This window comes from Nicotiana sylvestris, chromosome 8 (genome assembly GCF_000393655.2).
Source record: "Nicotiana sylvestris chromosome 8, ASM39365v2, whole genome shotgun sequence".
Classification (NCBI taxonomy): Eukaryota; Viridiplantae; Streptophyta; class Magnoliopsida; order Solanales; family Solanaceae; genus Nicotiana; species Nicotiana sylvestris.
The window spans coordinates 215,897,621-215,920,321 of record NC_091064.1 but is presented as its reverse complement, the minus strand read 5'-3'; the positions used below and the strand labels follow the sequence as shown (position 1 = coordinate 215,920,321).

The window sequence follows — 22,701 nt, the reverse complement described above, 5'->3', positions numbered from 1 at the left end:
TAAGCATGAAGAATTCCTTAAAGTTTCTTAGAATTTAATTTTTTGTAATGAATCTTGAAATTTCATGTGGTTGTTTACCTTAATCCCCCTAGAATTTAAGGTTAGGATATATAGAATATAAACAGTGTGGCAATTCAAGTCGTCCTGCAGCCTTTCGCTCTTAACTAAGTCTTTTAACTTTAATATCTAGTACTCAGTCCACCTACAGATTAATCACAAGAACACCAGATAGTTGATTTTTATCAGTAGTACTCAGGCCCAATTTTTATTAAAATTTTCCCGTCCATTTGATCACTAACTCAGTCCATAACCCAGCTTGTCCGATCCTTCAAAACGACGCCGTGAAGGACCTAAATGATGTCGTTTCTTCTTCCCCCATCCCCTAAACGATATCGTGGAGGACCTAAAGGGCGTAGTTTCTTCTTCCCCCATCCCCTTAAACTAACTAGCATTCCTAATCCCATGGAATGACAGAATCGGATCCATCCCCTTTCCAGGAAAACCCTAGCGCCTCTCCATCATCTCCATAACAGACCCCTTCCTGAAAAGATCGAACCCTAGCCGCATCCCCCCCCCCCCCTCTCTACTTCTTCTCTCTTCTCACCTCACTCTCAATATGCGATGGACATTACTCTCACACACACATACACCTCACTGAAAATTCACACACGCTCACAGTCATCCATCTATCAGCTGAAAATTCAAAGAAGCATCTGCAAAGCAGAATTTGAAATTCCAAACTCTCAACGGATATTTAAGAAGAAAATTTCAAAAAAAAAGGGTGAATCGTGTGAAGTTGTCGTTTACTTTCTGGGTTTCTAAGGCTATTTGAAGTTGGAATAGGTTGTTGTTCATTCGCAAACTATTGTTGAGCTCCAACTTCTGATTTTGGGACCTCTATTTGGCAATTTGCTCTTCTAGATTTGCTCATGTGCTTAGGTATGTGTTGAAACTTGATTCTATTCCAGATTTGTTCTAGCTAATATGAAGGCGAAACTATTCTTTGATTTTCGTCTATTGTTTATTATTTGAATTTGTTGATTTTGATTCAACTTTAGCATGAAGTAAAGTGCCATTTGTTCTAATATGAATTCATAATTGCTATCTGATTCTATTTGTTGTACTATACGGCTACCAGCTGGTTTGACAAAGAGTTGCTGCTTGATTTGATAGTTGTTCTTCCCTTAGCCCCAAAATTGTCAGGGGGCAGAAAGTTTGTTTGTTCAAATGCCAAACTGTTTACCTTTATATAATTATTTTGTGTGTTTAAAGCTTGAACCGTTTAAGCATGAAGAATTCCTTAAAGTTTTTTAGAATTAAATTTTTTGTAAAGAATCTTGAAATTTCATGTGATTGTTGTGAGCACGTGATTTTTGCTTCACGAAAACTACTCCAAAAGAAATCGAAAAATAAAACAAATTGCCTTTGGGTACAATTTTTGAGAATTTTGCGTGACATTTTAGATAATTATTTTTGTCTGTGATGTTTATCTTGTTTTAATTAATTAAAAATACAAAAATATATGTTGCATGCACATTTAAGATTCAATTGTGCACTTAGGAATTAATTGAACCATGTTTGTTTTTAAGAGAAAGAAAATCACAAAGTAATGTATTTTTGCATTTTTAGCATTTCATGTCCAAGTTATGTGATTTTATTTGATTGTGTGTGTTAATTGTTATTAAAAGTTAGTTAGTACTTTTATAAATTAATCTAGTCCTATAAGTTAATTTAGGATTTTTGGAATTTTTAGTTTAATTAGTTTAAGAAAAAGAAAGGCAAAATAAAAGAGTGTTAAGTCATATTTGGGCCAAATCAATTTAGAGTCCATCATCCCAAACAATTTTTTCTTCCCCTTTGAAATTGAAACGCGTCCAAGACAACCCAGATACCCAGCCCATACCCCATCCCCGACCCGGTCTGCCCCATAGCCCAAACAACCACCTCCCCCCCCCCTTTTCTTCACTTCATTTTTCATTTCCAAACCCCTAACAAAAAAACCCTAAACCACCCGCCCCCTCTTCTTTTTCTTCTCCAAACGAACCCTCCAGCTCCCACGACCACGTCCATGGCTGCCCTCCTTCTTCTTCTTCGAACCAACGACCACCTCCCTTCACGCCAGTCCTACTACCAACGACCATCGTCGACTCCATCAACCCGTCGACAACCTACAGCCCAACGACCCTCCAGTCGCGAGCTCCAGCCAGTCCGCCCGTCGCTGCACTATGGACCACTGGACAACCTTCTCTATCGACGTCCAATGCCACCAACAGACCCAACGTCGTCACTCGTCAACCAGTCACCAACAGTCCGCCACTCCAGCTCCACAGTCGTCGACCAGCAGCCATGAAACTCTGGCTCAAAACCTTCAAAACCCTCCATTAAAAAATGACTCATTTTCAGTCTGCGAGTTCGAGTTTCCGACGGGGTCTTGGTTCCAGATTTGCTCGAATTTCTTGGAACATTAGCTTGAAGCTTTTGTTCGGTATTTGCCTTTGTTGTACAGCTCTGCTCAAAGAGTTTTCTATATTCAATCACTTGGGAAATCCATTTTGGCAACAATGAAGGTCCACTTCTTTTTTATTTTCATCTTGTCTTTTGGTTAAACTGATATCAATGAGCTGCGTATTTCCATGATCGAATGTAGTGAGCAGCAGTACAAGTTCATGAATCTGTAGTTTTTCTTGCTTGTTTTGATTATCTTGCCTCGTTCTAGTTTCTATCTTTTCTTAGTTATGTTATGTTGTTTCTTTTCTTGTCGATGTTCATCCTTTCTTGCATATGAAGTCAGTTTGTTTTCATTCAATATGATGATAGTGTTCATTTGTTCTTGTTTAGGTTTAATCTAGAAGTGTGTTAGTTTAATCACTGAATCTTTATTTTAATGATATTTTGGTCTGAATTGAGTTTCAAGCTTAAATTGTGATTTGAGTTTGATGAATCTTAATGTTGTTCTGATATGAATCTGATCTTGAATGTTGATATGAACCTGACCATGATGAACTGTCCTAAGGTTGTTGATTGGGAGTTAGTTTCATGTGTTTAATTAGTCAATTGTTAGGATTTCTCACTTAATATTGGTTATAGCTGCTATGGTTAATTGATTAGGAAGATTGGATATAGCTGATGGGGTAGGGTGGTGATTTCAGTAGTTTCAGGGGTATTTTGGGATTTAAAGTTTTAAAAAATGATTAATTTGAGTGTTTTGTCCACTAAGCACTAATAATATTAAAATAAGGCATTATTTAATACATAGTGGGAAACAAGGCATGCAAGTGTGGGGAACAAGGCATGCAAGTGTGGGGAACAAGATAACTTCAAACAAGAAGACATTAAGTAATGGGATTCAAAGGGGGATGGGCAGAGAATCTGATAGTTTCAAGGCAGAAATAGCAGGTCTGTTTTGGTGATAAATAGGGTCATTCAAGAAAGAAAAGGGGGTGGTTTTTGGAAGAAAAAAAACAGTTCTCTTTCAATTTTTTTAGAGAGTCGAGGCTGGATTTTTAACATTTAAAAGTTCAGTAATTTGAGAGTAAAAAAAAAACAGGCTGGTTTTTAATCCTAAAGGGTTCAGTGTTTGAGAGCTAAGAAACTGAAAAGTGAGTCTTTTCTTTTACTGTTGAATATCAGAACTAGTACTGTTGTTGTTTCATTGGTGTTGTTGGTTGGTATTTCTGGGATTTCGATGGGTTCTTCCTGAGTTTGCTATTGGTTATTGGCTACTGTTTTTACTGGGTGTTGTTGGAACTCTGCTGGTTCCTTCCTTTTTTTTTAATCTGTCACTGGGTTGTTCTGTCACTGCATTGCTGTGTTATTATTATTGCTGACTGCTCCTTCATCTTCTTGTATTTCCATTATCCAGGTACACGTTCTAAAGCTCTCAAATTTAATGGAAAGGAAGTAAAGAGTTGTTGGAATGGATTTCTAAATTTCCCCTGTTTCTTTGTGTTTAATTTGATGTATAAGCAGTAGTTCACTTGATATTTCATAGTACGTATTGGAATGACTTTGGAATGCATAAACTGGACTGATTGAATCTATTTCTACAAACATGGAATATCAATTGTAATTAATCTTAGTTGGTGATTACTAGTTAGGAAATATACTGTATTTAATTCTTTTTTCAGCAGTCGTGAAATAGTTTCAAATTTATGTCACAAAACAGGTTCAAATAGTTTATGAAAATCAGCATGTTGGTTTAATAGGTCTAATTCTGAAATTGCGAGTTCACTTGAGTAAATAACATCATTTTAAATAGCAATGTAAGTAATGTTAGTAACTAATGTTAGTTCTCAAATGTTAGTGATTAATGTTAGGTTGATGTCAGTTTTTAAGCATTGATGCATTTTTCAACAAATCGTAAAAAGAGCTCAAAATGATTTTGTATTCCACATACTTAATTCCAATAGTCCAATTCATATAATAAAGCTAAAGTTGAACTAGATCGAAATGGTAGCTGGTTTGTTAATATTTACAACGGCAGGCGGCGGATCTTAAGTTAGGTAGCAGGTTCAAACTAGAAGGTGTTTCCTTTTATTCGGACCAGGACTTGAACTTGAAGCCCGAACTTTTAACGCTAATTGATTAGGATTTTTCTTTATTCTTAGAGTCCAATAAATAGAAAATCATAGTCGCTTTAGGATATCCTTGAATAAAAATGAGATGAGCCTCGCCGAATAAAAAAATACAAAATTGTGGGGCCCTCAATAAATATTTATTTTAAAACACTTAGACTTAGGGACGGGCCGTTTAGCGAATTTTACGGCCTTCCCCAAAAGATAATAACGCGCAAGTCACTTCCGGCGTGCTTTAAATAATTTACTCTCTTAAACTCGGAACATTTATGTGACCCAAATCCAAATCTCAACGAAGTCGAAATGTGTCGCTAATCATGGGTACATTGATTGTGACGTGGTTAGAGATGCATTTTCACGATGTTGCAATTCTCGGTAAAAATAATAATAATAAAAGCGGTACACAGTTAAAATTTGCACATAGGTTCAACATGTATTAAAATCAGATAAATAAGCTGAATATGACAGTTGAGCGACCGTGCTAGAACCATGAAATTCGGGAATGCCTAACACCTTCTCCCAGGTTAACAGAATTCCTTACTTGGATTTATGGTTCACGGACTGTAATATAGAGTCAATCTTTTCCTCGATTCGGGATTCAACCGGTGACTTGGGACACCATAAATCTCCTAAGTGGCGACTCTGAATTAAATAATAAATCCCGTTTCGACTGTCCCTTAATTGGAAAAACTCCCTCTGCGCCTTTGCGGGCGCGGGCGAAAAAGGAGATGTGACAATTATTTCCCCTAATCCTCCTAGCATTTGAGGTTAGGATTTATAGAATATAAACAGTGTGGCAATTCAAGTCGTTCTGCAGCCTTTCGCTCTTAACTAAGCTTTTAACTCTAGTAGCTAGTACTCAGTCCACCTACAGATTAATCACAAGATCACATGATAACTGATTTTGATCAGTAGTACTCATGCCCAATTTTTATTAAAATTTACCTGCCCATTTGATCACTAACCCGGTCCATAACCCAGCGTGCCCGGTCCTTCAAAACGACATCATGGAGGACCTAAACGGTGTCGTTTCTTCTTCCCTCATCCCCTTAAACTAACTAGAATTCCTAATCCCTTGGAATGACAGAATCGGATCCCTTCCCCTTCCAGGAAAACCCTAGCGCCTCTCTAGCATCTCCATAACAGACCCCTTCCTGAAAAGATCGAACCCTAGCCGCATCCCCCTCCTCCCCTTCTCTACTTTTTCTCTCTTCTCACCTCACTCTCAATACGCGATGGACATTACTCTCACACACACATACACCTCTCTGAAAATTCACACACGCTCACAATCATCCATCTATCAGCTGAAAATTCAGAAAAGCATCTGCAAAGCAGAATTTGAAATTCCAAACTCTCAACGGATATTTAAGAAGAAAATTTCAAAAAAAAGAAGGGTGAATCGTGTGAAGCTATCATTTAATTTCTGGGTTTCTGAGGCTATTTGAAGTTGGAATAGGTTGTTGTTCATTCACAAACTGTTGTTGAGCTCCAACTTCTGATTTTGGGACCTCTATTTGGCAATTTGCTCTTCTAGATTTGCTCATGTGCTTAGGTATGTGTTGAAACTTGATTCTATTCCAGGTTTGTTCTAGCTAATATGAAGGCGAAACTATTCTTTGATTTTCGTCTATTGTTTATTATTTGTATTTGTTGATTTTGATTCAACTTTAGCATGAAGTAAAGTGTCATTTGTTCTAATATGAATTCATGATTGCTATCTGATTCCATTTGTTGTACTATACGGCTGCCAGCTGGTTTGACAAAGAGTTGCTGCTTGATTTGATAGTTGTTCTTCCCTTAGCCCCAAAATTGTCAGGGGGCAGAAAGTTTGTTTGTTCAAATGCCAAACTGTTTACCTTTGTATAACTATTTTGTGTGTTTAAAGCTTGAACCGTTTAAGCATGAAGAATTCCTTAAAGTTTCTTAGAATTTAATTTTTTGAAAAGAATCTTGAAATTTCATGTGATTATTTCCCCTAATCCTCCTAGCATTTGAGGTTAGGATTTATAGAATATAAACAGTGTGGCAATTCAAATCGTTCTGCAACCTTTCGCTCTTAACTAAGTCTTTTAACTCTAGTAGCTAGTACTCAGTCCACCTATAGATTAATCACAAGATCACCTGATAGGTGATTTTGATCAGTAGTACTCATGCCCAAAATTATTAAAATTTGCCCTCCCATTTGATCACTAACCCGATCCATACCCCAGCATGCCCGGTCCTTCAAAACGACATCGTGGAGGACCTAAACGTCGTCGTTTCTTCTTCCCCCGTCCCCTTAAACTAACTAGAATTCCTAATCCCTTGGAATGACAGAATCAGATCCCTCCCCCTTCCAGGAAAACCCTAGCGCCTCTCTAGCATCTCCATAACAGACCCCTTCTTGAAAATATCGAACCCTAGCCACGTCCCCCCTCCTCCCCCTCTCTACTTCTTCTCTCTTCTCACCTCACTCTCAACACATGATAGACACTAATCTCACACACTCATACACCTCTCTGAAAATTCACACACTCTCACAGTCATCCATCTATCAACGCAAAATTCAGAGAAGCATCTACAAAGCAAAATTTGAAATTCGGAACTCTCAACGGAGATTTAAGAAGAAAATTTCAAAAAAAAAATAAAGAATAAGGGTGAATCGTGTGAAGCTGCCATTTACTTTTTGGGTTTCTAAGGCTATTTGAAGTCGGAATAGGCTGTTGTTCATTCACAAACTGTTGTTGAGCTCCAACTTCTGATTTTGGGGCCTCTATTTGGCAATTTGCTCTTCTAGATTTGCTCTTGTGCTTAGGTATGTATTGAAACTCGATTCTATTCCAGATCTGTTCTAGCTAATATGAAGGCGAAACTATTCTTTGATTTTCGTCTGTTGTTCATTGTTTTAATTTGTTGATTTTGATTCAACGTTAGCATGAAGTAAAGTGTCATTTGTTTTAATATGAATTCATGATTGCTATGTGATTCCATTTGTTGTACTATACGGTTGCGAGCTGGTTTGACAAAGGGTTGTTGCTTTATTTGGTAGTCGGAATAGGCATAATTGTTGTTGTTGTTTAATTAAATTATCATTATTATGTACACGTAATCAAAATATGTGTTCCCGCAACTTTGGCCAAACAATCTTAATATTAATTAAGCGTGATTAATTGTGTAGACGTATGCGTGACATGATTTAGCGCCCCAAATAAAATGAATTTACACACATGTGATCCGTTTTAAAGATTAAATTCATAAATGTCATAATTAAAAGCGATAAAAGATTAAATACACATGGGTTTTAAAATGAGTAATTAATCAATTTAATTAAGCAAGGTATGATTAAAGTGATCGTGCTAAAACAACGGAATCCGGGAATGCCTAACGCTTTCCTCCATATTAACAGAATTTTGTACCCGGTCTTCTGTGTTTCGCAGACTTTAAAACATAGTCAAATTTTTTCGATTTGGTATTTAAAATGAACCGGTGACTTGGGACACTATAATGAATTTTCCAAGTGGCGACTTTAAATTAAATGAATAATCCCATTTTGAATAATGTCACTTTAATTAGAAAAATTATCCTATACATCGGGAAAAGGGAGGTGTGACAGTATGTATCACTAACGAGTTTATTCTTTCATCATGGTTGATGCTTAAGAGCCCGTTTGGACATAAGATTTTTTTTTTCGAAATTAGTGTTTGGCCATAAAATTTCCAACTTTCATTGAAGATGTATTTTGGAATTTTTCAAAAATTTGAAAAATTTCAAAAAGCTACTTTTCAAAATTTTCACTCAGATCACTCACAAAAATTCAAAAAATACCCAAAATTATATTCATGTCCAAACACAACTCTAATTTTCAAATACCATTTTCAGTTGAAATTGTTTTTTCACTTTTTTGGAATTTTACAATTCTTATGTCCAGACGCCCACTAAGTTGTACGAGTACGTTTTACATATCTTTGGTATTCCCTTAAAATTCCTAACTTTGAAATTGTTGAGCAAAAATGTGTACATTTTGGAAAAAAAGTTTCTAAAATCTAAAACTAAGCTACAAAAATATGCTAAAAAGGTATGACATGCTTCTATTATTCACACACACACTATATATATATATTAAAGCAAGAAAACTACCATATATAATTGGCATTGTGGTTAAGTCAAGTGGCATACGGAAAAAAGCCACTTGGCATTTTAGGATAAATAATTGGGAAAAACTTAATGACAATCTATATAAAGAATTCGAATTGATAATCCAATTCTAACCAATGAAATTTCCAAATGGGAACTTTGTACCATAATAAGAAAGGAGCTTATATTTAATTAAGTACTTAAAAAATTAAATTAATAGCATTGCTTTAGTATAATCAAATTAATTGAATTTTACATGTATACAAATCGAAAGCCAAGCCTCTTACAGCTTGTTTGAACGGTTGTTACTCATTATATTGTATCGTATTGTTACTTTAAATACAATGTTTGTTTTGATTACTACTTAAATTTTATTGTATCGTGTCGTTAAATCCATCGTTATATAACGACGAAATGTGCCCCTTTATGTAACGACCGATTTGGTGTGGTCGCGTAGTTACCTTATCTTTTTCTCTCAATCTCACCCTTCATTATTATTAAATAATTTTATTTTATCATTTAACCTACCTTTCTATATAATAATTTTACCCCTGTATCATAATTTTTCTTTATAATATTACAAGTTTATTCTTCATATTGCTAGTGCGTGATATCATGAAACGATGGCAAACGACACAATCTATCCAAATATTGTATTTATCAAATGATACATTACAATATAATACAGTACGATACGATCCATTATGAAACGATACGTAACAACCATCCAAACAAGCTGTTAGCATTGATTAATATTTTTGAAGAAATAAATAAAAATATTTTAGTAGTGTAAAGTTATTCCCAAACTACATTTTATATTTATACCGTTTTCACATTACACAAAGATCAAAATTACACATATGAATTTGAGCTAAATTACATAAATGGAGGTGACCATCTAATCTAAGATAGGTGATTTTATGGATGATTTTGAGTTGAATTTTATTTTCTGTATGTTTAGGAACTAGAAATCATGGAAGGACCTTTTGAGTTATGTATATTTTGAAGAAAAAATATATTATAATTTAGTTTTCAATGTGATAGTTAGTGATAATTTGAAGATAAAAGTATTTGAATATAAATATAAATTTATTTTTGCTTATGGCACGTAGAAAAGTAATAGTTATTAACAAAATCAGTAGTTTTATGATAAAATCATAAAATAAGAGGGTAGTCAAGCTTAATATTAAGTTAAGTGGCGTACTGAAAAAAATCACTTGGTATTTTTAGGACAAAATCCAAAAATATTTAGAGAGAAGATCTAATAATAAGTAAGGCAAATTAGAGTTGATCAAATTTAATTTAAAGGTATAAATCAAATAAGATTGAATACTATTTTCGTTGCAAATAGATTCAAAAGCTTTCTAAAAATAAGAATTTATATTTTAGTAATTATTTACTAACCACATAATTCATTTTCTTCCATTTCATAATTTTTTTAGAAGCATCATGTAAAAAAAACCCGATAGTTATTGTAAAAATTTTGAGACAAGATTTTTTAATAAAAAATTAGGATAAAAACACACCCTTTGAAATATGAGTAATAAGCGAAAGTTACTATTGAATAACTTTTATATTTATTTGTATTGTACTATAATGTATATGATAAAAATGAATTGTAAATGTAAATATATATATATATATATATATAAGGAATAAATTTTCCAATTTTAATTAAGCCAAGTGACAAGTTATAACAAGACAAGTGAAAATTTATTAAGAAGCCACTTGGGAACCTTATTAAATTAAAATTAAACTATATGTTGTACTACACAAATATTTCGGGAAACAAACATCTAAGCATCCCATTTATATCGGCTCTTTATAGAAAATTTTCTTTAAATAAAGTTAATTATATTTTTTAGGATTAATAAATTAAAAAACATATCGTACATATATTCTATACCTTCTTATCGCTATCTCTTCCTTAAAATTTGTCATAGAATTAATAATAATAAGATTAATCTATATATCTTATATTATTTTCTTAACCCATATCAACTCAATTCTTTTTCAAGCTTTTGAATGGAAAAACAAACAAATAAAATCTTATCCAAGCTTTTGAATAGGAAAGGAAAACTACAAGGACATAAAAAAATACCTCAAGTTTTTGGTGAAGTATAAGAAAATATAAACACATGCTCTTTTTTGTCTATTATTGAATTAAACACTTAATAAAATATATAAAATTTTATAGTAAGAAAATAATATAAGAAGATAGGATATAGATAGTGTGAGACCGAAATTAATAAATAAAATAAATAAATAATAATGCATACTATTAGTAAATTTAAATATTAATATGAGCAGTAGAATAAAAGAATGAAAGTAAATAAGAAAATCTATATCTATCTCTCTCTCTCTCTCTCTCTCTCATATATATATATATATATATATATATATATATATATATATATATATATATATATATATATATATATATATTAAAGGAATACAATTACCATATATATTGGCATTATGGTTAAGCCAAATAGCAAGCTATTAAAAAGTTACTTGACAATATTAAGGAGAGTTGGTAGCTTGGGATATAGTCAACTAAGGAAAAAAATCAGTTAAGAACTATATATGCAATCCATTTATTAAATTAAATTTTTTATTATTTAATTTTGAATCTTATATGTTAATAATAAAATAAAAATAATCTATATATCCTCTCTATATTTATTTTGTTAAATCAAATCATATTCAAAATTTGTCAAAAATTTTGAATTGAAAAATAAAATAAATCAAATCTTATCCAAGCTTTTGAATTGGAAAATAAAACTCCAAAGATGTAAAAAAAAAATACCTTGAAATTTTGGTAAATTATAAAGTATGGGCATATGCACTTTTATTTATGTTATATATTATTGGATTAAATACTAAATAAAATAATTATATAAAAGTTATAATAGGGGAAACTAATACAGAAAGAGGAAAATTAGAGATAGTGTGAGAGAATTTATGCTTTTAATTAATTTAAACATAAAATAATAAATAATAAATAAACATACTCAAAAAGTATTATTGATAAAAAAAATCTCTCTCTCTCTCTCTCTCTCTTAACCAGTTAATAATATATATATATATATATATATATATATATATATATATATATATATATGTGTGTGTGTGTGTGTGTGTGTGTGTGTGTGTATATATATATAAATAAAAATTATTAAAAATATTGGTAAATGTTTTGCAAAAATAGTAAAAGGCTTATCTCTTTTTAGTTTTAAGGAATTAAAAATTATAATTTAGTAACAAAAATATTACATTATTTAATAAAAAATTAATCAACTATTATAGTAGAAAAGAATGTATGAAAAGAGAGAATAAAGATAATATGAGAATATTTATACTTTAAATCAATTAAATATGCAAAAGGTACGTAAATAGTACTCAAGAAATTTATTGAGAAATTTATACAATTAAAAATTTAAACAATAAAACATAAGTTTTAAAAAGTAAAAATATTTTTAGAGTAAGAAAAATATATCTATTTTATATTAAAAGAAATAGTGATAAAATATCAGGACAATTGACAAGTTAATAAAAAGTCACATTAGTAAAAAAAAAATACTTAGTACTTGCTAATTTATTAAAGAATTAAATAAGAATCAAATAATTTATTTGATTACCATATTATGTGTATCCTTTAAATTTATATATATATATATATTTTGTTATATTTATGCACAGTGCATTACAAAATAAAATAGCAACTAAATTTTATTAAAATAATATTAAATCATATTAAAATTTCATAAGATTAATACTCTATCAAAATATCCGCGCATCGCGCGGGTTTTAATACTAGTAGATTAATATACGTTAAAAAACTTGACCAAAAAACGACATATTTAATAATGTATTTGTTTTTATAAATCTAAAATATTTTTTTAGTTACTAAGAGTAGGCAACCTCCACTTCCAACCAAGAGGTTGTGAGTTCGAGTCTCCCAAGAGCAAGGTGGGAAGTTCTTGGAGGAAGTATGCTGAATTTCTATTTGGAAACAGCATCTCTATCCCAAAGATAAGGTTTGTGTACACACTAACCTACCCAGATCTCACTTAGTGGGATTATAGTGGGTTGTAGTTGTTGTTATTAAGAGCAGGAAAGAAAAATTATTTTATATAAATTTTAAGTGAGGAGGTCGAATATGTTTGAATTTGCTATTTGGTTGCAGCACACCCTTCACGGCCATCCCCGCCCCAGCACTGGCCACCGTCGTGTCATGGAGAATTGAGAATTCTACAACTCCGGTGGAAGAATCCGGCGAAGATATCATCAAACACTCTACTTTCATTCGGCCCTTTCAATTCCACAACCCAAATCCGGTGGAAGAAACCAGCAAACACAACCCCTTAATTAGGGTTTCGGCAACTATAAATCAAGGACACAAGTTCCGCAGTCGACCTGAACTAGGGTTTTTGGTGTTTTGTGGCTGTGCAGACTGCAGGTATTGGGCAAAATGGGAGAAGAGAAGAGAAGAGAGAAGTAATATTCAGAGACTTAAGACGATATTACTGTGAATTTTGTGGGATTTGCCGCTCCAAAAAGTCCCTTATATCCTCTCATATCCTCTCCCATCATCAAGTATGTGTTTCTTCTTTTCTGGATTTACGTTTTGCTTTGCATCCAATTAATAAATTTATCACTTGCTTAATAAGCTGCAAATAGATCTGACTGTTTTTGCTAGCTTTCTTGTATCCTAAAGTTGATATTGAGTAATTATTAGCTTAATTGGCCAGAAATAAAATGTGAAATACTCTAAGGATTTGTTTGGTTCACGGACTACTTATAATAGATTGTTATGCCTGGAATAAATAATACATGAATTATTATGTTTCTGGATTTCAATACTAGTACCATGCTAGTATTATTGTCTTTTTATGTGCTCTTTTTCGTTTATTGGAAAACAAGTGCTGTATTAGTAGCATAGAATTTTATGTGTATTGATTATACCTATTCATCAAACAAAACGAGCCCTTTAACGTGTGTTGTGTAATATAAATTGGGAATCATAGGTGAACATAAAATTGAAGATTTTCTTGTGGTTGAGCTTAAACTTTTAGTTATGTGTTCAGAGAGATGCTGATTTGGTTAGTCAGAGGAACGAAAACTGAAATGGGTCCTGTTTTTTTTTAATAGGATGAAATGGAGAAGCGGAAAGATGAGGCAAATGAAGATGCAAAGATAAACGAAGGCCCAAAACCGAATATTTGTGAAGAATGTGGTGTGAGCCTTCAGAAGCCTGCTCATTTGAAGCAGCATATGCAGAGTCTGCTCATTTGAAGCAGCATATGCAGAGTCATTCACTCGAGGTATCTTTTGTGTGTGTTCTTCGTTTGTGATGTTGACGAGCTCTTATTACTTTACTGGGAGTTCAGTTTTGAGGTTATAATAAGCCTTCATATTTTCTGATTTTTTTTTGTATACATTTAATGTTTAACGACTTTGCAGATTGAGGTAATTTGAGAAACATTGTGGAATTATGTGAAGGTGTGAAGCATTGGATCCCATATAAAGAACTCCAAAATGCAAGAGGCAGGTATTTTTGCTCGACTGGATCAGTATCAGGAAGGGGACCTCTTGAGAAGCTCCATCAAGTGAGCCTCAATCACGGCTTATAATCTTGGTGGTTAGAGACTCATCCCAGTTACCCCTCCTCCCAAATACAAAAAAAGCTTATTTTTTCTCTCCATTAGCATATGTGGATTTTGGTCAAGGACCTCCACAGATTGAAACATTCTTAAAATGTTTTCTTCTTGATCTTTTGCATGAATAGAGGCCATTTGTATGCCATATAGATGACTGCCAGTCCAGCTACCGTAGAAAGGATCACTTGACGAGACATCTCTTGCAGCACCAAGGGAAGTTGTTTGAGTGTCCTGTTGATGGGTGCAAACGCGCATTTAGTATCCAAGGCAACATGACTCGGCATGTCAAAGAGATGCATGACCAGCATGCCTCCCCTGAGGCCAGTCTTCCAAAGCAGTATGTCTGTGCAGAACCTTGTTGTGGGAAGGTGTTTAAATTTGCATCCAAATTAAAGAAACATGAGGATTCTCATGGCAAGTCAAACTTCAAAATTTTATTTATCTGTGAAGTATTATTGTTTATGCTTTTCTGGTGTTGAAAACTTCCAATAATGAGACCTTAAATTGCCATGTATTCATGCAGTTAAGTTGGAGACAATGGAAGCACTTTGTTTAGAGCCAGGCTGTATGAAACATTTCACAGATGAGAAGTGCCTCAAGGAACACGTGGAGAGTTGCCACCAGCATGTTGTGTGTGAAATATGTGGAACCAAGCAATTGAAGAAGAATATTAAGCGGCATCTACTTCCGCATGAAGGAGAGTCTACATCCGAGAGAATAAAATGTGAATTCCAGGATTGTCAGCACACTTTCTCCACTGTAAGACTGTTGCATTTTCTTATATGTAAATAAAGCTCCTTTCTATTAAGTGGAACAGTAGTGATAAATTTAGAAAGCAATAGCACTAACTCATTATGAGTGTGAGGAAAAATTACGTCTGCAGCAAACCAACATTGTTTTAAACTCATCCTCAGCCTGTAGTGCATCCAGTTAAGTGCATAAGAGTGAATAGTGTTCTCACTGAAATATTTGTTGCTTGAAAAACAGAAATCAAATCTTATTCAGCACGTCAAAGCTGTGCACCTGGGGGATAAACCATTCTCATGTAGCATTGCTGGTTGTGGTATGAAATTTGCCTTCAAGCATGTGAGAGATAGACATGAAAAGTCTGGCTGTCATGTTTATACTCCTGTAAGTAGAATGTATATATTGCTTGAAAGCACAAGTCATTCAGGTCTGTTTGCTTCTAATATTCGTGAGAGTGACTTGAGGCGTGTTGATTTTGTCTTGTGTAGGGTGATTTCGTAGAGGCTGACGAGCAATTCCGCTCCAGACCAAGAGGTGGTAGGAAGAGGAAGCTTCCTGTTTTCGAGGCAATTATGCGGAAAAGGATAGCACCACCCTGTGGTCTATCAAGGATCAGAATATCTCTCATGGTTACTCTCAGCAGAATCAGATGAAGAGCTGTGAGTCTATCCAGATGCTGGGTCAAATCATGGGCCAGAAATCTCATGGTTCTTCTCAGTCGAATCAGAGGATGAACTCTGATCGTCTCCTGGACAGCTAGTGTATATAAGTTTTTACTAGAAAAAAGTATACGCTGTCCATAAGTTAAATCTAGCACAATGCTTGTTCTATAATCCAATGGATAAGTATTATCTTAACCGTCGACTCTTTCCCAAGACTCCTTATCTCTTTGTTTCCTTTGATCTCGAGGTGTTTTATTAAGCATGAAGGTTAATAAAAACTAAAAAACAATCCCACACCGTGGGGTTTCGGGGGGGTGTATGCAAACATTACCCTTATCTTGAGAAGGTAGAGAGGCTCTCTAGTACTTGTTTGAGCTTTTCAGCAAAAGCCTGTTGTATCTTGTATATTGGTTCCCTGTAAGCCAGGTCTAATCCAACTTTTAAGTCATATTATAAACTTTTGAAGTTGAATTATGAATGTGGCTTCAACTTATTCATAACATGGATGGGCCAACCACTGCTCTAGTATAACACCCCCATGTGGCAGAATCGTACCAGCCGCTGCTGAGATTTCCTCCAAAGGCTATACCAAGAAGATCAAGATGCATTCTGTTCCATTTTCATTCTGAATTAAACCTCAGTGAATCCTTAAAACTATCTTGAATTGCAAGAATAGGCTCCATTTCTTGGCATAGTTGTACAAAACAAAATAAGTGATTTGGCAAAGTACGAGTATATAAAGATGGTCATCATTCTATGTTCAAAAGTCCATAAGAAGCAAAAAAAAAATTGAAAAGAAAAAAAAAAAGAACCACCAGGAGAACTTGTGAAGGACATTCGAACTATGATCACATACTGAAATTATGAATCTATAAACCAAGGTTGTCGTTGTTTCTACTGAGGCTTTGTCAAACTCAAGCTGAAATCCCAGAGTTTCTTTGCCAACTCTGTATCTCTAGCATGAGAAGTTGGTGTAGCAACATTGCTGTCTGAAAAATATTCACCGGTTATCCCCTTCACCTGAGGATGCAACGCCACATAGCACGTAGTTGCCGCTCCCTAGAATCAAGGGAGAAACATATAAGAAAACAAATGTAAAATCTTGTGGCAGACAGTTTATGTCTTATATTTGCAAGAAACTAGTCACCTGTGGAATATCTTTAATAAAGTATTTGCCAATCCAGTTAACTATGCCTGCAAGAAGTCGAAATCAAACATTAATTTTAATGTAATTTTCTTGCAACTTCAATTGAAGAGAGTTGCAACAAACCTAACTTTTATCAAACCAACCAAAACACAGATATAAGCGCAGGTGTTAATTTTTTTATACGATTGAAGGTTACGATTTCATGAGACATGCGATAAAAACAATAAGAACCGTGTTGGAAGATGAAAAAATTACCTTCAATCAAATTCTGGTGACGCATGAGGTTGGTATTTATTGCCCCTGGGTGAAGCGAATTTGCAGTTATCTCCAATCCTTCATCCTGTAAGACAAGTAGCTTTAGAGCTTATGCTTAACAAGAACAGAGATCCACTTCATCATACAGCATTCCTTCTAGGACAGGTTTAAACGTCATTTTTAAAGAAATAATAGAAACCTTCTTTCACGGAATTAACAGTGTCATAAGTGCCTAGGCATATTGAACATAAACTCATAATTTCACTGACTATAAATGTTCCCTTGGGTGGGTATGTTCCGAGTACAGTTCTATCACATGAAAGTTGCACAATATCATATATAGTGGCTCAACTAACAACAATGAAATTTCAAATAGTAAGAGTTTGCTGATCAACCTTTGGTCGCCAAACAATCAACGGTTGAGGCTTGAGATAGAAGTTGCACCTGAATTCATGATTAGTGGGTCTGAAAGTGTGGTCACGCATGGTCACTCATGTACATACTGTACCAAATTGTCCTAGGAGCCAGTTCAGGAATGGAAACTACAATTTTTTTTTTTTGCAATAACTGACCAGGTAAAACAAATATAACAAAACTAAGTAGAACTATGAGAATTCTCCTGGAAGGTTATTAAGAATACACTCGGTTCTACGCAAGTTAAACGACCAATGCAATTGGTTCACCTTGTAATTTCTAACAAGTGACTGAAGGCTGAGAAGCTACTTCAAGAAGATGCACTTCTAATGGCTCTCACCATTCCTCACACCTGCCTACAGGCTCTTCCCTTTCTACTCTATGTTTTTTTAAATCTTTTAATGGTGAAATGCAAAACTGCAAGATATCGAACACATGGCAAAACTCACATCGAACATGTGGCATTGACCTTTACTAAATGAATTTACATGATGGGTGAAATTCAAAACTGCAAGATATTGAACACATGGCAAAACTCACATCGAACATGTGGCATTGACCTTTACTAAATGAATTTACATGATGGATGAAAAATTGCCATCTACTCTTACTGAGACACAAGAACAATTTCATCATTCAAATGAGAAAACTGTCGCTTAATTGTCTGTGAACATTTCTTGGGTTGTGTCATTATTCGGAAAACAATTTCAAATTAACTGACCTTTTTGCATAAAATGATGTATAGGATACAAGATCATCTGTGATACTCCCAGGATATCAAGAATGAACCAAAATCTATTGCTAGAACTTAGCAACATGCTGCCCCAGCTTAAGGAAAGGGGCTCGAAAATAAGGGAAAGAATAATGTACTTGGATGCATGCAAGGTCTTCTTTCACGAATTACTTTAGTTCCTACACTTTGGTACCAGGATGAGGATCAATGAAAAACTAAAACTTGCACATAAATGGCGGGAACTGTTGAAATGTACATTCTTAGTAAATTAAACAATAATTCCACTTTTTTATTTATCCATATTTTAAATATTCTTAATAATAATGCCACTTTGAAACTGTCACTCGGTGAGAAGAACCTAGACATGGACATAAGATCAAATTGACATAATTAAATGTTTCCTCTGGATGTTAAAATGTTCAATTAGTTACCCGTCGCAGTCTCGCAGAATTAAAGAGAAGCTTCAATAACCAGAAGATAATAGTTTACCTTCAAACGCCTTGCAAGTTCGTTAGCATGTAGGATATTAGCAAGCTTTGATTGTCCATAAGCATACCAAGAAGTGTAACTGAAATAGACAAATAATTATCGTCAAATCTCTTGTTCAAAGAAAGATCCACTGCCAGATCCTGAATCTAATGTGCCGTGCGTGGTTCTTCATTCTGTTTTCCTGTTATAATTTGCAGTTTTATACTGCTCTACTTTCAAACAGGTTGTTAAATAAAACTGACAACTATATATTCATCAACCAACAGATGTGAAGTACAAAAACTTGAAGCATTGACAACAACATTGAATATTGCAAAACCAAGTATAGCAAGAAAATTAAAAGATAGAACAAGGAATTAATACTGTTTCAACTTTGGATTTTTCCAAAATAATCTCTACTGTCCAAAAACTTAACTTGCCACATTCTTTTTTTCTTTGATAAACAACCTAAATCCGAACTAGAAATCAGAAGTAACATATAGCCCCACTTTTAGACTCAGTCTTCAAATTAAAATTCATATTTCAGACTCTAAAACTGCTACATCTATGTTTTATCATTGAAGTTGTGCCAGTATCAAAGCAGAGATAAATTGAATACTAGTAAGAATATGAAGAGGCCAGAGGGCAACCATGAACTACCTATCTTTGTCATTGATTTTGTCAAAGCGAATTCCTTCACGGTATGTGAACTTATGTCCCATTGATGAAACATTAACAATCCTTCCTTCTTTGTGGCTCTGTTGAGCTGTATTTTTCAGGTTCTCTAGCAAAAGATTTGTCAAAAGAAAATGACCTGCACAAACAATAGTAGTCTTCTTATATTGGCGGTACTTCAACCTGAAACCATCCTATTAGTGCATAACAAGTCCAAGAGAACAAAACACACACGGCTGTACACATCTGATTGTTGACTAATAAAGCCAGGGTAACTTCAAGAAGATCAGTCTCTTTTTTATTGGTAAAACGTAATATTTTAGATAATAATTAAAAAAAAAAGAATGATCTCCCCGAAGTTAGGTGGATCATTCTTAGACTGATATCGTTAAAACACTGGTTATACAATAGGCAGCAATTTCACCTTTTATAGTCATAAAGGTTTCGACGCAACTTCTGAGTATAAAGGACTTTGTAGGTTGAAAAGTGTAGCCATAAGATACATCAAACAGAGAACCTCCCCTCTTCTAAGACACAAACACTAACTAGCCTTGGTATGGAAGCAAGAAGCTCAACTTAATGAAAAAGCTCGTCTACAAGCCAACGAATATACCTCTCACCATTATGCTATTTTCATAAAATAGTAGTAAAACAAAATGATAAAATGTCAAACCTTGAGAAAGGGTCCGTGTATTGTACCAACTACCATGTCAAGGAATGACTATGTATTGTGAAAATTCTTCATGAATGTGAATATTCAACTAAGATACTTTAAAAAGACATAAGAAATAAACTCATTTACCTAGATGATTAGTTGCAAACTGCAATTCAATGTTGTCTTGAGAAAGCATGAATGGCGGAGCCATAACCCCTGCATTATTGCTTCAAAAATAAAAGAGGTATTTAATTTCTTAATATTCATGCATTAAGGTGGAAGGCAGAGTGGACAATGTTCATTCCAAGCTATGCCAATGGACGAAACATGAATGCAGAAGTCCAATTATGACTGTGCATTGCACCCTTAAAACAGTTAAAAGACTATTTTCTTACATTAGGATGTTCAGAGGATGGCCAGAAGAGTTATACTCTGATGCAAACTTCCTAACGGATGCCACAGAACTGAGATCCAACTCCATTACATCAATTTTGGCATGAGGAATCTCTTTAAGAATACTTTCTTTAACTTCTGCGCCAGTTTTTACATTGCGAACTGCCATTACTACATGTGCGCCACGCATTGCAAGGACACGCGTTGTTTCTGCACCAATACCACTTGATGCTCCTGAAAATGAATAGTTCCAGACAAAAGTAAGCCTTTGTTCAGCTTGCATTCACAAGCTAGTGAGTAATTGAGAGGCAACCATCATCCAAATTCAAAATGACCCTCTTAAATGCCCGAAAAGCAATATGAAACTCTACTGAAAAATAAACTTATTCTTGAAACCAATAGATTCTGAACTCCTGCTAGTTATGAAAAATAAAAATAAAGAAGATAAGAGGCCTTCTTCTATCATATAAAGATAGTTATTTCACACTTTCTCTAATGCGGAACATGGGATTTCAAGGGAGATAAGATGAAATAAGCTGCTAATTTCTTTTTTCAAATGGGTGGTATAAGTAGCTAACTTCAGAGATCTCTTTCTGATTTCTTCAATATGAAACAACAATAAAATCATGGATTACCCCCACTCCAAACCTCCCATGTCAGTGACAAATTACTATCTCTTGAAAATAGAAATGTCAATAGGTAAGAAACATTTCATCTTTTTTTTGATAACCGTAGTGTGCGGACGAGCTTACGCACACCTCGACTAATTTCACGGAATATCTACTACCTCCCACCAGCAACAGGTACCACGTAACTCTGTAATAAACATTTCATCTTGAACTCTGTTAAGTAGTTATCCAATGATCATTTCTTTCCATTAACATCCACTTTCAACTTCCATATATTATATCAAGAAATACAGTCAAATCAACTACACTTCAATCCTGAGCTAGTTAGACTCAGCTATATGAATCCTCTCTATCCATTTCACTTTCATTGAATATCGAACACATTCAGCAAATTTATTCAGAGGATGTTCGTATCATATTAGACTATTTTTACATAGGCCGTCACTTACCACAACCCTCCTCCTTAATCCGCGCTAAAAAAGAACCATGCTTTGGAAACTCGGATCGAGTTTATATCAACAAACACAATAAAAGGGCAGCCCGATGCACTAAGGGGTCACCACAAGGGTCTATTGCACGCAGTCATACCTGCATTTCTGCGAGAGGTTGTTTCCACGGCCTATTGCAACAATAACAAACTAAAGTAGCAGGCACAGTTCAACATATTTCCTTTCACTACAAACAATAAGTGGATAACTAATACCGTATACAGATAAGAAAATAATAGAGTCAAATGAAAAAGAAAAAAAAACTAAAAAAAGGAGATACCAAATTGATCAATCAAAACATTGGGAAAATGGGTATTGAAGAAAAACAAAAACTTCAAAAAGAAAAAAAAAAGGTGGTGGAACCTGTAACAATGGCAGTGAGGCCAGTAGCATCAATTCCTTGAGTAACTTCTTCAGCAGTAGAAGAAGCTGAAAATCCAGATCCTCCTTTTCTTCCAAAAATCCACATCTTTTTTTTTTGCTCTGAGTTTTCTTTGGAGTGTTGACTTATTGATTAGTGTAAATCAAGGAAATGCTGTAATTAGTTCTTTATTTCTATGAAATATATATATATATATATATATATATATATATATATATATATATAGTAGTATGTTATATTTTAAAGAGTAAAGACAAATTTTCTTTCTTGGGCACAGAGGTATTGATAAAACCAAGAATTTTACCTATAAAACAACAAAGGAAAAAGACAATAATGATCCACTATTTGTTTTCTTTTAGAGTGGATTACTCACAAAAAATACACCACCAACTAAATATTATTATGAATAATTATAATATTTACCTTAATGTAATTATGGGTAAATCACTCTGATAATATAATCAACAACCCAATAAAATTCCACTAATTGGATTTGGGAAGGTTAGTGTGTACGCATGCCTTACCCCTGCCCGAGAGAATAGGGAGGAGTAGAGAGGTTGTTTCCGAAAAACTCTCGGCTCAAAGATAACAGAAAGACAAGAGATAATATTAGTACCACCACAGAATCTAATAATATAATCAGTATTTTTATTATTAGAGTCTTACTTTATTAAACTGAAAGGTTGAAAAAAAAAAGTTT

General features: G+C 34.0%; 1 protein-coding gene and 1 pseudogene across 1 annotated transcript; one reads left to right on the top strand and one right to left on the bottom strand.

Annotated features, from left to right (window-relative positions):
• Positions 1 to 13,953: 13,953 nt before the first annotated feature.
• LOC104229195 (transcription factor IIIA-like) lies at positions 13,954 to 15,957 on the top strand (annotated as a pseudogene).
• Positions 15,958 to 16,403: 446 nt separating this feature from the next.
• On the bottom strand, positions 16,404 to 22,169 carry LOC104229196 (short-chain dehydrogenase TIC 32, chloroplastic-like). The gene is made up of 8 exons (XM_009781780.2): positions 21,983 to 22,169; positions 20,505 to 20,736; positions 20,257 to 20,336; positions 19,440 to 19,593; positions 18,801 to 18,879; positions 17,165 to 17,249; positions 16,910 to 16,956; positions 16,404 to 16,821 (listed from the first exon to the last, which is right to left on the bottom strand). Exons 1-8 carry the CDS (start codon positions 22,086 to 22,088, stop codon positions 16,657 to 16,659), a joined length of 948 nt encoding a protein of 315 aa, XP_009780082.1. The 5' UTR covers positions 22,089 to 22,169; the 3' UTR covers positions 16,404 to 16,656.
• Positions 22,170 to 22,701: the final 532 nt, after the last annotated feature.

Bases quoted from the DNA above. Each gene is read 5' to 3' on its own strand.
- LOC104229196 (XM_009781780.2), bottom strand. From the start codon at position 22,088: ATGTGGATTTTTGGAAGAAAAGGAGGATCTGGATTTTCAGCTTCTTCT. The intron at 20,337-20,504 runs GTAAGAAAATAG...TTATTTTTGAAG, and splicing joins CATCCTCTGAACATCCTAAT to CAATAATGCAGGGGTTATGG. The intron at 17,250-18,800 runs GTAAACTATTAT...CTTGTCTTACAG, and splicing joins AACTTGCAAGGCGTTTGAAG to GATGAAGGATTGGAGATAAC.